At 41.7% G+C, this 15,228-nt stretch overlaps 1 protein-coding gene across 1 annotated transcript; it reads right to left on the reverse strand.

Moving 5' to 3' along the window:
* Positions 1-1,579: 1,579 nt before the first annotated feature.
* Positions 1,580-14,279, reverse strand: LOC120941401 (cytochrome b-c1 complex subunit 7). Its single transcript, XM_040354742.1, has 4 exons — positions 14,175-14,279; positions 11,920-11,991; positions 5,703-5,869; positions 1,580-1,785 (listed from the first exon to the last, which is right to left on the reverse strand). Exons 1-4 carry the CDS (start codon positions 14,191-14,193, stop codon positions 1,708-1,710), a joined length of 336 nt encoding a protein of 111 aa, XP_040210676.1. The 5' UTR covers positions 14,194-14,279; the 3' UTR covers positions 1,580-1,707.
* Positions 14,280-15,228: the final 949 nt, after the last annotated feature.

The raw sequence follows: 15,228 nt of genomic DNA on the forward strand, positions 1-15,228 counted from the left end.
CATGTGCGAAAAATGTGTCCTGGTCTGATAAAACCAAGGTTGAACTTTTTGACGTGAATTCCAAAAGTTGTTTGACACAAAAACACTGGACATCAGCAAAAGTACACCGTACCCACCGTGAAGCATGGTGCTGGCAGCATCATGCTTTGGGGCCATTTTTCTTCAGCTGGAACAGGGGCCTTAGTCAAGGTAGATAAAATTATGAACAGTTCCAAATACCAGTCAATATTGGCACAAAACCTTCAGGCTTCTGCTAGAAAGCTGAACATGAAGAGGAACTTCACCTTTCAGCATGACAAGAACCCAAAGCATACATCCAAATCAAAGGAATGGCTTCGCCAGAAGATTAAAGTTTTGGAATGGCCCAGCCAGAGCCCAGACCTGAATCACCTTGAAAATCTGTGGGGTGATCTGAAGAGGGCTGTACACATGAGATGCCCTAATAATCTGACAGATATGTAGCGTTTTTGCAAGTGGTCAAGTGTTTTTGAGTGGTCAAATATTGCCAAGTCAAGATGTGCCATGCTGATAGACTCATACCCAACAAGACTGTGCTGTAATAAAATCAAAAGTGCTTCAACAAAGTATTAGTTTAAGGGTGTCCGAACTTATGCAACCATATTATTTTAGTTTTACTTCCCTCCACCTAAAATATTTCAGTTTGTTGTTCAATTGAGTTGAACAGTTTACAGGTCACAAAAAAAAAAAAAAAAAAAAAAAGGATGGAAAAGTTATGAAACGATTTATCTTTGTGAGACACAGAGAGACGTTATGAAAGGCGAGGTGATTGACGGACAATATATGTTTCACCTGTCGCATGTGTAAATTTGCATGAAAACTACGAAGGAATCTGGTCCCGATTTTTCCAGCCACCTTAGCAGGGTTTGTTCTGGAACAGATTTTACGGTCCACAAACAGGTGGTATAAATAAAGCAGGACTGGAGCAAAGAATGGCTCTTGGCCTGGGACTCAGGAAGCCAGAAACATTGAGAGACACGTTTATATGAAGTTTTTCTTTTGTGAGACAAAAGGTTTGCATCATCTTTATTCTGTGGGTGACTGGGAGAAAATCCATCACCTGCGAGTTAGGAACCTGCAGAGGTTTAGTAGTGCCTGCATGGCAAGGATTTAGTCTATTTTTCTGTTTGTTTTATTTCTATGCAACCTTTTAAGATGAAACTGGCTACCATTCAGATATTAAGAAAACACGCCATTTGGACTGCCTTTTTCCCCAGGGAAGATGATCCCCCTTGAGATATCCATCTATCATGGGTTATCTATCAAACATTTAGTGCCAGGCTGTCAGCGTCTGTGCACCAAGGTCTCAGACAATTTGGTTGTACTGCAGGAGCGATGTTCCATTCAAACCTATAGAATGTTATGGCATAGCAGCCCAGCACTACTTTTTTTACTGACAGCACATGTGCAGACCTATGCTGTGTGTATTGAGGGGGGTACACGGGAACATGTACTTGTGGCTACAAAAGATATTTGTTCACCAGCTATACTCCAAAAAAGTCTTTACATTTATCAACTGGGGGAAAAAAAAAAAAAAAAAAAAAATTACCAAAAGATCAAATAATAATTTGAAACATTTATTGTTGGTCGGCTCTAGAAATAGAGGTCAGTAAGCGAGTCCAATAATTGATCTGGAAGATTGGTGAAAGCCACAAATTTTTACATAAATACAACAAAACGTCTGTCGCCTCATTTCTTGTTCCATTCTTCCTTTTCTTTCCTTTCACGAATCACTTCTTTTAGGTATGGCTCCAGGTAGCGGACATCCTAATAAAACAAATTTACACAAGTCATGCAATGTTTTCATTTTGAAATGGCGGTCAAAACCAATGTTGTCAGTCAGAACTGGTGGAGATTAGGCTAAAATCATTCATACTAAGCCAGCTTGTTTTAGACACCAGGCCGATAAATGGGTTAATTGTCCATGCAACTGTCACCTTCACTCTTATGCCGTGTACACACGATCGTTTTTTCCCCGATGAACTTTTTTGTGGGCCCCATCAGACTTTTAAAAAAAATAAAAACATAGGAAATTCCGATCGTCTATGTGGAATTCCATCGGAGAAATATCCATGCATGCTCAGAATCAAGTCGATGCATGCTCGGAAGCATTGAACTTAATTTTTCTCGGCTCATCGTAATGTTTTACATCACCGCGCTTTGGACGGTCGGAATTTAGTCCGATAGTGTGTAGGCAAGACTGATGAAAGTCAGCTTCATCGGAATTCCGATGGTAAATTCCATCGGATTTTATTTCATCGGAAATCCGATCGTGTGTACACGGCATTAGAAATCAGACTAAAAAAATAAAAATATCTGTTGCAATTAAGCCTTAATTATTATTAGAAGTGAAGCAAAATAGGAGTTGCTGCAAAACTGCAACCAGCACGGCTTCATCTTTCAAATGCTATTAAGAAGGTGGCTGCTAGAGGAAAAAGTGGATCTGTGGGTCCATTCAGATTGGTGCACAAGGTAACGAACAATAAAATACATGGCTTCCCACACATTACTGTGGTGCATGGTATACGTGTAGAGCAGGGATATGCAATTAGCGGACCTCCAGCAGTTTCAGAACTACAAGTCCCATGAGGCATAGCAAGACTCTGACAGACACAAGCATGACACCCAGAGGCAGAGGCATGATGGGACTTGTAGTTTTGCAACATCTGGAGGTCCACTAATTGCATATCCCTGGTGTAGAGGGATTCAATGCGAAAGCTTTACCAATGCACTTTGTAGTAAGTAGTAGCAAACGCACAGCAACACAACAAACATGTGTTGCTTTTAAAAAAAAAAAAAAAAAAAGTGCAGGTATAATTTTTCTTATATCAAGTTGTGCTTCCAAGCGCAGCTAAAAATAATGTGCTGCATTAAAGCAGTGCACCTTAAAACGCGGTAATGTGTCGAGTTAAGGGCAAAGCATGTCATTTCCACTATTGAGAAGATCTTACCCATATATCAATACCATCAGAACGCCTAATCTTCACTACTCTGATCTATTTTATTCATGAACTTTGCACTTGATGCACTTTTATGTATTGGAATCACTGGAAATGTATTGCTCCGAGTCTTTGCACTTCACACCACCATTTGGAGGCTACTACTTATATATTTATTTTATTTTATTTATATATTCACAATTTTCTTTATGTTGTGGTCACCTATTGCATATTGTTATCTGGAGCGCGTAAAATATTTGCATTTTTATACAGAAGGATTTTAGTTTTATTTTAAAAGTCTTCCTGGTTGGGAAGCCTGACCTTTTATATAGCACTTGTTACTTTGGAGCCTTGGGAGATCATTGCTGACTGCATTGGTTACCATTTACCCTTAAAGCGCCGTTCCACCCAAAAATGGAACTTCCCCCTGCCATGCCACATTTGGCATGTCATTTTTTGGGAGGGGGGGGGGGGGAGAGCTCAGATATCCTTTTTTTAGGGGCATCAAGCTTCCACTTCCTCCCAAGGCACCGGAAGGAAGTTCACCTCTCCCCCTCCCTGCAATCTTCTGGGACACATCACAGGTCCCAGAAGATTGCCCACACATGGACCTCTTGCTGTAGTTTGGGCTTTGTGGTTCATCCTATGAACATTTGTGGACCTTCATCGTTACTTATATGAACACACACGTTAGCATTTAAATTAATTCCTGTGCTTTTTCTTGCACTTTAAGTTGGTAACACGGTCTCTGGTTAAGCCTTCTGTAAAAGGGTATTTTTTTCTAATGCAACAGTAAAAAAAAAGGACAATTCTTTAGCCCTCAGACTTACACCAAGCATCTCCAGTCTAATGCCGCGTACACACAATCGGACATTCCGTCAACAAAACCGTGGATTTTTTTCTGACAGGTGTTGGCTCAAACTTGTCTTGCATACACACGTTTGCACAAATGTTGTCGGAAATTCCGATCGCCAAGAACGCGGTAACGTACAATGGCACTATAAAAGGGAAGTTCAATAACGATTGCGCCACCCTTTGGGCTCTTTCCGCTAATCTCGTGTTAGAAGTTTGGTGAGAGACAATTCACGCTTTTTAGACCGTTAAAGCGTGACGAATGTGCCATCTCCATTACGAATGCTAGTTTTACCAGACCGAGTGTTTTGTCTCGTACTTGATTCAAAGCATGCGTGGAATTTTGTGCGTCGGAATTGTCTACACACACGGAATTTACGAGAATGGATTTTGTCGTCGGAAAATTTGAGAACCAGCTCTCAAATTTTTGTGGTCAGAAATTTCGGCAGCAAATGTCCGACGGACCCTACACACGGTCGGAATGTCCGACAAGCTCCCATCGAACATTTGTTGTCCGAAATTCCGATCGTGTGTACGCAGCATTAGAATTTGGCCCAATACAAGTCTATGTGGTGGTTTTACACATACACAAGGTAACCCCGACGAAAACTTCTGCTAAAGATCCAGTAAACAGTGGAGCGGGATGCAGTGATGCCAATGAGGAAAGTAAAGAATTTGGGATGGGGGAGGTTGAAGTCTACATTAGTTTAAAAAGAAGTATGGTAGTTTTTGTTTTTAAAATGTAGAGTTATCCTTCAACTTTTTTTTTTTTTAACACATAACTCGAGTCAATACATTATGGACGGAACTAGAGCACGAATGTTACCCACAATGCCAGTCAATGAGTCATCCTAAACCTGGGTTCAGTAACCCACGGCCCACCACCGCTAGATGTCCGGCCCGCCAGTGACCATGATTAATTCACAGGCACCCAGCCCGTGGACAGTGGCGAGCGGCGGTATCAAGTTGGAGTTAACTTTTTTGTACGGCAGGTGATTGGTTGCCGGGCGATCCTATCGACCAATCACCAGCCTGTTAATGTGAAAAGTTAACGCAGCAGTTTCTGCCCCCATCCAGCCCTGCGATATCGATCTCTACTCTGCTTGCTGTACACCTGTGTAAGGTAGGAGAGTTCTACTTACACAGAGAGAGTGAGTGAATATATATATATATATATATATATATATATATATATATATATATATATATATATATATATATATATATATATATATATATATATATATATATATATATATATGTGTATGTATGCATGCATGGGACACTGTGGGGGGGGAGGAGGAGGAGGACAGAGGACACTGCTTTGGGGGAACAGGGATCCCATCACGCCTGGGGACAGGAACCCCATCTCCAGACCATGCTGGCTGGCAGGGCTGGGGTCAGCCACCCTTGGGTGCAAGGATGAGGGAGGGGGGCAGCAAAATCTGAATCCCCAGCCACATGCTCCCTTAGGGTGAAATGAGTTTGCATTAGTGAAGCACCCTCAAGTGGGATAAACCTGTACTGTTATTATTACTATGTTAGGATTATTATATTAATTTATTAGCAGGTGAATGCAGCCCTCCATGCATGCACATACATTGAATCCGGCCCTTAAGTGGAAAAAGGTTGCTGACCCTTGTCCTACACACCGAGCACAATGCATTCCCTAGTGGCCACTGGTAAATGGTTGTGCAAAGTAATAGGAGGGGGTAGTTTTTCCTGCCTTTAGCGACTCATTTATAACTCTCTACATTTAACACGACAGCAGCAAGTGTGTAAAAACATAAAAGGTGATTTTAAAGTAAACACTTCAAAAATAAACTCAACAAGAAATACACCAAACTTTCCCTTTTATATGTTCATGCCAGAGGAGCAAAGACAGAATCATACCGCTTCATATTTCGTCCAGTGTTCCTTGGGCAAGATGCTCTTTTTCAAATCGAGATCCAGAGCTCTCTTGATGCGGAACACTCTGTCATCGTATATTTTGGGTGGCAACCGCTTAACGGCCTCCTTTACGTCATCATCTTCATACAAAATGTCATCACGCATTAGGCCTATTGTAAAAAATAGACATAAACAAACAAAATTTCAAATGTAGAAGAGACCCCAACTCAATCTTTAAAAGGAGAGCTTTACATGCTTTACACACACGCCACTTTATTAGGTACACCTGTTCAGTTGCTTATAAGCCAAGTCACATGGCAGCAACTCAATGCATTTACGCATCTAGCAATGGTGAAGACGACTTGAAGTTCAAACCGAGCATCAGAATGGGCATTTAAGCGATTTTGAGCGTGGCATGGTTGTTGGTGTCAGACGGGTTGGTGCCGATTTACTGGGATTTTCGTGCACAACCATCTCTCGGGTTTACAGAGAATGGTCCGAACAATAGAAAATATCCAGTGAGCGGAGCTGTGTGGACAGAAATGCCTTGTTGATGTCAGAGGAGAATGGGTAGACTGGTTTGAGATAATAGAAAGGCAGCAGTAACTCAAATAACCACTTGTTACAAACAAGTAATGGAATGTTTCTAGCATCTTGTTGAATCTATGCCACCAAGAATGAAAAGGCAGTTCTGAAGGCAAAAAAGGGGTGCAATCCAGTACTATCAAGGTGTACCTAATAAAGTGGCAGAGGAGTGTGACCAATGTAAGAAAATGATGCTTGTAGTTACCACAGCAGATGGCACCATGCAAACCACAGTACCAGCGCTCAATTGTAAAATAAACGATCTGCATGTATTTTATCATCATAAAGAACAGATCTAGCTATAATGGCTGCATCTGACCTGTGTGATATTAAAGAGTTTGTTACCTCAACACTTCATATCCCCGATATATGGCTGCTGTACTATGTACTTATGTGAAGTATCCTGTTCTCTTTGTATTGATTATTTTATGTGAAATCCCTGGTGTTCTGCCAGTCCCTCTGCTTTCCCATTAAAAACTGACAACACTAAGCAGGAGAGCAAATGCTGCTTCTCCTTCTCCTCCCCCATATGCAGCTGAGTACAGAGGGAATGCGATCACTTAAAATAAAAAATAAAAATAAAAAGTGCATGTTTTTTTTATATAGCTATAAAAAAATGTTTTGCCTTTCATTTCTATTTTAAAAATGAAATGGGTTATTTTACAAGGTGATCATTTAAAATTATTATAATACAGGATTTATGTAGAACCAACAGTTTGAGCAGCATTTACAACATGAGGGCAGACAGTACAATACAGGAGGAATCAGAGCCTTTCTCGTTAGAGCTTACAATCTAGGAGGGAGGGTACAATCACTTTAGGTGCTGGTGACTTTTCTTCCTTTTACTGAGACTTTTCCATTGACACATAGTTGGACCTCATTTCAAGGGGCAGTTAGACTGCAGCATTCAGGAGTGGCTAAACTCTGCATCTGGATGCTGCAAACTGAACGATAGGCTGCGGACAGAATTTCTGGCCCTGGATGCAAACGGTGTTGTGTCCAGAGCCGGTCAAAGCCCGCTCAGATGAACGGTCTCATGCAAACATGATGGTGCCGACCATTAATTGTACACGGTCTGTGCCAAGGCTGTTTACACAAATGGGGGGTACTAAAACGGGAGCACTCAGAATCTGGTGCAGCTGTACATGGTGGTAGCCATACAGCGTCTAACTTTAGCTTGCTCCGTTAAGCTTTGACAATAAACCTGGAAGCTGATTGGTTGCTATGCAGAGCTGGACCAGAATTTGCACTCTCCAGTTTTAGTAAATCTCTCCCAAAGCATGCATGGAGGTAATTTCTCTGCTGGCAAGAATTACAGATTCTCCTCTATGGCCATCCGTTTAAATGAGCCCTTACCATCTGGCACATATGTTGTATTTGATGAGCATAAGACAATAACACAAATACAAAAAAAAAAAAAAGAGGGACTTTAGGGTATAATTATACAAAGTAATTGATATGTTTGGAATAAAATTAAAATCTTAACTAAAAAGCCACATTGTACAAACATAGGCTATTCCTTAAAGGCCAGGTTCACCTTTAAAAAATAAACACGATTTGTCAAGTTGCAATGACCGTCATTTTATTCCCTAGGGTGTCTGCTAAAAAAAACATATATAATGTTTGGGGGTTCCGAGTCATTTTCTAGCAAAAGAATGAGGATTTGTACATGTAGGAGAGAAGTGCCAGAATAGGCCCGGTATTGAAGTGTTAAAGCGGTATTAAACCAAAAGTATAACAGCTTAACAATCAGATGTGGTGACTGCATTCATTTTTTTTTTTCTATTTTTTACCCTTCTGCTTTCACCTGGTGATCTAGCCAGTAACGCCTTCTGTATTAGAGCGACCCCACTCTGCATGAAGGAGCACAGGGGGCACATTTTTACAGCAGCATTGTAAGTTTGGGGAGAGGGGAGTGATAAATGAACTAACAAATTGAAACCATACTTTATAAGCAATTACAGCAAGCAGTTATTTCCTTTTGGAATAAAAGTTATACATAAATAAAAGCTGATCATTATAAGCACCCGTCAGTGTTAAATAGTTTGTCTCTCTAACAAATACATCTGCTGGAGCGCTTGGAAGGAAGAATGCATTCATGAATCATCCAAAAAAAGTCCCAGAGAAGGGATATTACAGAGGGAGTCAGCAGTTGGGGGTCCTGAACCACTTAAAGACCAGCCGCTGCAGTTGTAGAGCGGCAGATTGGCTCTCATGAGCGAATCGCCGTCGTACAGGGTGGGCCATTTATATGGATCCACCCGGGTGTGCCATTTATATGGATACACCTTAATAAAATGGGAATGGTTGGTGATATTAACTTCCTGTTTGTGGCACATTAGTATATGTAAGAGGGGAAACTTTTCAAAATGGGTGGTGACCATGGTGGCCATTTTGAATCCAACTTTTGTTTTTGGTGTATCCATATAAATGGCCCACCCTGTACATCAGCCGTTTTAAGACCACCAGGGCGAGTGCGTGTGCTCCCACAGCACAATGCGTCCGGCGGCCGGGATGTCCGCTGGCCACGCACAATCGATCCCGAGAGAGACAGAACGGGAATCTGTCAATGTAAACAGACAGATCACCATTCTGTCAGGGGGGTATAGACAGATCTGCTGTTCCTAGTGATTAGGAACAGCGATCTGTCTCCTCCTCCAGTTACTACAGTCCCCCCACACTCCAGTTACTACAGTCCCCCCACAGTTAGAAACAAATTCCCTAGGGAACACTTAACCCCTTGATCGCCCCCTAGTGTTAACCATTTCACTGCCAGTGACATTTATACGGTAATGAGTGACTATTTTTAGCTCCGATCGCTGTATAAAATGTCAATGTTCCCAAAAACATGTGTCCGCCGCAATCCTTCTTAACTATATCTCCTATTTTGTAGACTCTATAACTTTTGCGCAAACAAATCAATATACGTTTATTGCGATTTTTATTACATTTTTTGGGGAATATTTATTATAGCAAAAAGTAAAAAATATTGTCTCTCTTTCAAAATTGTGTCTGTTTATAGCGCAACAAAAAATAAAAAATGCAGGAGGTGATCAAATAACACCAAAAGAAAGCTCCATTTGTGGGGGGGGGGGGGAACATAAATTTTGTTCAGGTGCAGTGTCACACAACCGCGCAATTGTCAGTTAAAGCGACGCAGTGCCGAATCGCAAAAAATGGCCTGGTCATTAAGTGGGCAAATCCTTCCGGTCCTTAAGTGGATAAAGTGATTGTAAAAGGTCATTTTTTTTTAAACAACATGTCATACTTACCAGCTCTGTGCAAGTGTTTTTCACAGAGTGGCCCCGATCCCCCTTTTCTGGGGTCCCCCAGCGGCGCTCCTGGCTCCTCCTCTTTATTAAGTGCCCCCACAAAAAGCCGCATTCCATGAAGGGCACTCGTGCGGGCGCGATCCAGGGTCCTGTTGCTGCGTCCATTGACACAAACAGCATTCTATTCAATGAGGACCCAAGACCATTTCTGGAACTGCTTGGCTCGTTCTCGTTGCTGGAATGATGTAGGTTCAGGGATTTATTACCTGAGCCTGATCCAAACCAGCGATGTGCAGAGCTCAGCGGCTCCAGTTGCTGTATCTCTCTCAACATTGGAAAGCTTGAGAGCAGCAGGAGCCATTGGCTGTCCGGTTGCCCATGTCAATGGAGGCAGCAGGGGGACTCAGGGGCGGAATACGTAATATTTGTTTGACATTTTTAGTTGTAAGGACATTCATCTGTTTTTCTAATTAGCAGTGTTCATTTTAGAGTACAGTGACAAAAAAATTCAAAGCAGCAGCCCTGCTCAATACTGGTATAGATACTTACCCCTATTAATTTTGCTCTGTCGCTACCCACAAACCGTTGGCAGCTCGCTCGGTTGTCCTTAAGAAATGGAGATGCACTCAATCTCCTAATCTATCAGAGGTGATTAACATCAGCAAAATTACACCTATGAGAATTTTTTTGGCAATTAATTAATTGAATTGTACAGCATTCACTCAGGCTTGGAAAATCTGGACAGATACGTATAAAAATGTCCCAAGGCTCAGTTAACACCTATGCAGTTTGCTCCTGATCCGTTTCTGCAGTGCTTTTCGCTGTGCGCTTTTGCAAACACGATTTTACAGCAATTTGCATTTTTTGTTTTTTAGCTGAAAAAAAAATGCATAGATGTGAACGTGTCCTATAGGGAACCATATTATAGCGGAGTTCCACTCCTTTGTAAGTTTATTAAAAGTCAGCAGCTACAAAAAGTGAAGCTGCTGACTTTTAATAAACCGACACTCACCTGTCTCACGATGCGGCCGCCCGAAGCCTCGCTCCTCTCCCCCGCCTCTTTGCAGCGACGGCATTGCAAGTGTGGGCTCCCGGCTGTGACAGCTTGCAGCTTCACAGCTGGTCGCGCTGTGCTCTCTAAGTGGCCAGGCAATCTTCTGGGACCTGCAACGTGAGTGAGTCGCCACCGCTTAGGCGGCGAGAGCAGGATTTGGGAGCTGGGTACCTGTCAATACTACAGTAGATACCCCCCAAAAAAATGACATGCCAAATGAGGCATATAAGGGGACGAGGACTGCTTAAAGCATAAGTTCCACTTTTTTTAAACGATCTGTAGTATTTTTCTAGTATTTTTTTTAAAAGCAGCGAAAAACCCATAAGCATAAGAGAGGCACAAACTTGTGTATGTTATTGAATTTAGCATTTGGTCTCTTGTTATCCTTAATTGTCTACTTACCCCTAATTTCTTACCCCCTATGCTGTGTGCCTACTGCCTACCCATGTTTCTTAAAAAAAAAAAAAAAAAAACACACGATACAATAAAAAATGTGATGGCGCAGGATAGAATTTTTTTCTCGAATGAACAAATTTCTAATAGTGTATGTCATTTTTTTATTCAGTCCATTTATTTCAAAATCCAAAAAGGTTAAAGCAAATAAAAATCTTTTGAAAGACATTTGAATGTTCTGAAATTGTTACTGGTGTGTATCCAACTTAAGGGCAGATGGAACCCAGGAAGTGAACGTGCTACACGATTGATGTGCCCTTACTCAAGATGACCTTGGCTAGAAATGCTGGGGGGTTTCTCAACACAATAAAGCATGGATGGATGGGGGAGTCAACTTTAAGGCTGGGTTCACACTTATGCAGGTTTCCTTGCATCCAATTCGCATAGCAGGAGATTGTAACTGGCTCTCAATGGAGTCGGTTCACACATCTCCAGAGCGGCTCCGATGCGAATTGTACAGGAGCTATGTGCGTCTTTTGATCCATTTCAGGTCCAAATTCAGCCTAAAATTCGAGCTGAAATCGGACCTCAAACAGTGAATGGAGACACCCTGGACGCCTGCAGTGAGCCGCTCTGTGTTCTAGTGTTAATCCAGCCTGAATGATAAAAATGAATTCAATAGAGTTGTGATGCTCAGATACAGTTTTCCACTTTAAAGATGGGCATAAACTAAATCATAGATGTACTTCAACCAGTCTGGAAAATGGGGAACTGGTTGAAGAATGCACAGACTGTTTTCATATAAAGCACCCTTACCTCTGTCTAATATAATGGATTACACAGCTGCCTAGACAAACCTGAAGGGTGCAGGAAAAGCCCTACAACAATAATGACACTTAAAAACATTGGATATTACCTAGTTTATTAAATCCAGCAAGACCGTAGTACATCTTGCTTATGGTGCCCATCATTCGGCGCGAGACTACAACTGAGGAAAAAGCACAAAACAGATTATTAATATCACCCGCTCTACAACTGTGGTTGAGGATGCGTGTAAATAAGAATACAACAGAGGTCCCGAGCTGCAGACCTCAACCCAAGTGTGGTCTGTAGAATCTACTACAGATTTACAGACAATTATGTTGTGCGAGGATCTTCCTCACTGGATATAAGTGGAATGTATACATTGAAAGTGACAGTCACTATTTACATTTCCCACAGAAGGTCAAACATACAAAGTGAAGAGTTTGTACTTTCCCTTCGAACAGCCAATACCGCTGTCTGGAGGAGCTCCGCTGGCCCAAACATCTTCAGCATCTGGCACATCCAGGTCCATCAGATGCGTGGACCACCACTGGGTACTGTGGTTCCTTCCTCAGATCCCTACGAGGCATAGTAGGGACAACAGGAAGGAATGCCAATACATGGCAGGGGAACAGGAATGCATTGCAGTCAGAAATATCTGACACCAATGACACCCAAGATCAATAATGCAGCAAAGTATAAAATGCACAACCAGTTGTTACAGCTGACCCAATTTTTTTTATTTTTAACTTTATTGAAATGTCAGAAAAATTACAATTCATTATTTTACATTACTGCTGTACATGTGCTTCGTAAAAATGCAGCAGGTTGCCATGTTGCCAGTGCACACCATCGCAGCGTGAACTAAACTAATGGAATAAAAGGCTAATTGCCCTGTCTATACGTTGGGTAAAGCCCTGAAGCCTAACCATTTAATCTCCCTATAAATAGTTTGGGCCAAGCTGGCCCAAACACACTATTTACTGCACTAACAGGTGCTTGTATACAGTGCTGCATTCTGGTCTGAGCGCTGATCAGCCATTCACAGGCAGCTTTGGATTTCCATGAATGAATACAAAGCTTCCTCTGATTTACTGAGGCCACAATACAAATGGCTGACCAGTGTTCAGCCCAACTCTATTTTGTCCTTGGGTGAAGCAGGACGCCCCATCCCACTGCTGGAACACTAGGCTGGTTACAGTACGTAGCTGAGGCTACCTACAGGTAATACACCGCACCCGTTATAAATGCAGTAAATCGATTGGTGCAAACGTGCACCATTTAGGAGATATTTACAGGTAATCTTTATTATAGGCTTATCTGTAGGTAGATATCAACCATGGGAGTTTACTCCCACTTTAAAAAAGTAGAACGTAAACCAAAACTTTTTTTTTTTTGTTTTCCTTATTTGAATAGAGTGGAGAGAGATTAGAACCGCGGTCAGTTTTTATTGCCGTCTGTGCCCCCGTTAAGAGGACAAATGAATTTCCCTATCGCTAGAAGAGAAAGTGAAAGAAAATCACACATTTTGGGTTGTCCCCTGAATAGGAATAGAGGGGAAATCTTCCAACAGAGAACTGGTGACCTGGGGGTGAAATGCAGGGATTTCCTTCCACTTCCTGCTTTGATTATGGGACAGGAAGTGAGGGGGAGTCTCGCTAAGGGGGCACAGGTGGGCAAAAAAAAAAAACACACACAACTGGCAGGGGTTATAACCCACCCTTATCCAAAATGGGGTTACATTTAGGTTATTTGGAACAGATATAACTTTTGATGGAGATTGACAGTCTGTTGCAACAACTATTGTGTGCGTCACATTGGTTGATAATGCAATAGATGAAGAATTGCTTGCCACTCTTTGTATAACAAATCATGTACAGTCACCACTGGGGTGCTGTATGTATGTATGTATACACACACACACACACACACACACACACACACATATATATATATATATATATATATATATATATATATATATATATATATATATATATATATATATAATATATTAGATGGAAAATGTGTGTGTGCCATCTAATTTATATATATATATATATATATATATATATATATAATTACATTATACACATACACACTTTCCATCTAGACACCCGTATGGTGCACAGTGTACCCCATACACCCTGCAGTGTCTCCTGTACACACATTAGGATGCAGCACTCTGGCTTTCCCTGGGTCACCTGGAGGACACAGCACCCCCCGCCGGTCTATGGAGCTCATAGCCACCGCACCGCCCTCACCATGGGCCCCCCACTCTGTACTAACCCCCTTTCCCCCCGCCTGTCACTTAAACCAACCACCCTGACACCCCGCAACACCAAATGACATATCCTGTGTCCTTACCCGGTGCCATGGCCGCCATCTTTCCAAGTCCTCAGCTAAAACCTGACGTCATCAGCCGCGGCCGGACGTAGGGAAAGAGGGCGGTGTGGGCGGAAGTAAAGCCTCTGGTTAGTCATGTGACTTCAGACAGCCTTCACGCTGTCACTCCACCAGTGACAGTTGTAATAAAGTGCCTAAGGTGTGTTGTCCTGTAGAGGGATGACATCCTCGGTACTAAAGAAGTGATATCACACGCAGATACTATAGTGTGCATTTCTTTCATAACCCATTCTGGGCAGTGACAGCTTCTCTTGTCATCTCCCCTCCCCAGCTTGGTGATTCCCACTTGCAGCGATCTGTTATAAATTCTCTCCATGTTTATTTGCTTTGGCTTATGTTAACCACTTGCCCTCCAGAAGATTTACCCCCCTTCATGACCAACCCACTTTTTGCGATTCGGCACTGCGTTACTTTAACTGACAATTGTACGGTCGCTTGACGCTGCACCAAAATAAAATGTATGTCAATTTTTCCCCACAAATAGTTTTCTTTTGGTGGTATTTAATCACCTCTGCCGTTTAATTTTTTTTGTGCTATAAACAAAAAAAAGACCGAAAATTTGTGGAAAAAATATATATTTTTAATTTTCTGCTATAAAACACATCCAATAAATAAAAAAAAAAATCAAATTTCTTCATTAATTTATGCCAATTCTGCTACATATTTTTGGTTAAAAATAAAATCCCAATAAGTGTATATTGATTGGTTTACACAAATGTTATAGCGTCTACAAACTATGGGATACAGCGGGGAAAATGATTATTTGATTCCCTTCAGATCTTGTAAGTTTGCCTATTTACAAAGAAATGAACCTTCTATCATTTTTATCATATGTGTATTTTAAAGAGGAGGTCCGGTTAAAAAAAAAAAAAAAATTAAAAGTCAGCAGCTACTAAACACTGTAGCTGCTGACTTTTAATAAGGACACTTACCTGTCCAGGGTGCCCGCGATGACGGCAGCCGAAGCCGAGCAATCGCTCGGCTCTCGGCTGCCCCCGCCACCATCCTTGGTTAG

This window comes from Rana temporaria, chromosome 5 (assembly GCF_905171775.1).
Source record: "Rana temporaria chromosome 5, aRanTem1.1, whole genome shotgun sequence".
Taxonomy (NCBI): Eukaryota; Metazoa; Chordata; class Amphibia; order Anura; family Ranidae; genus Rana; species Rana temporaria.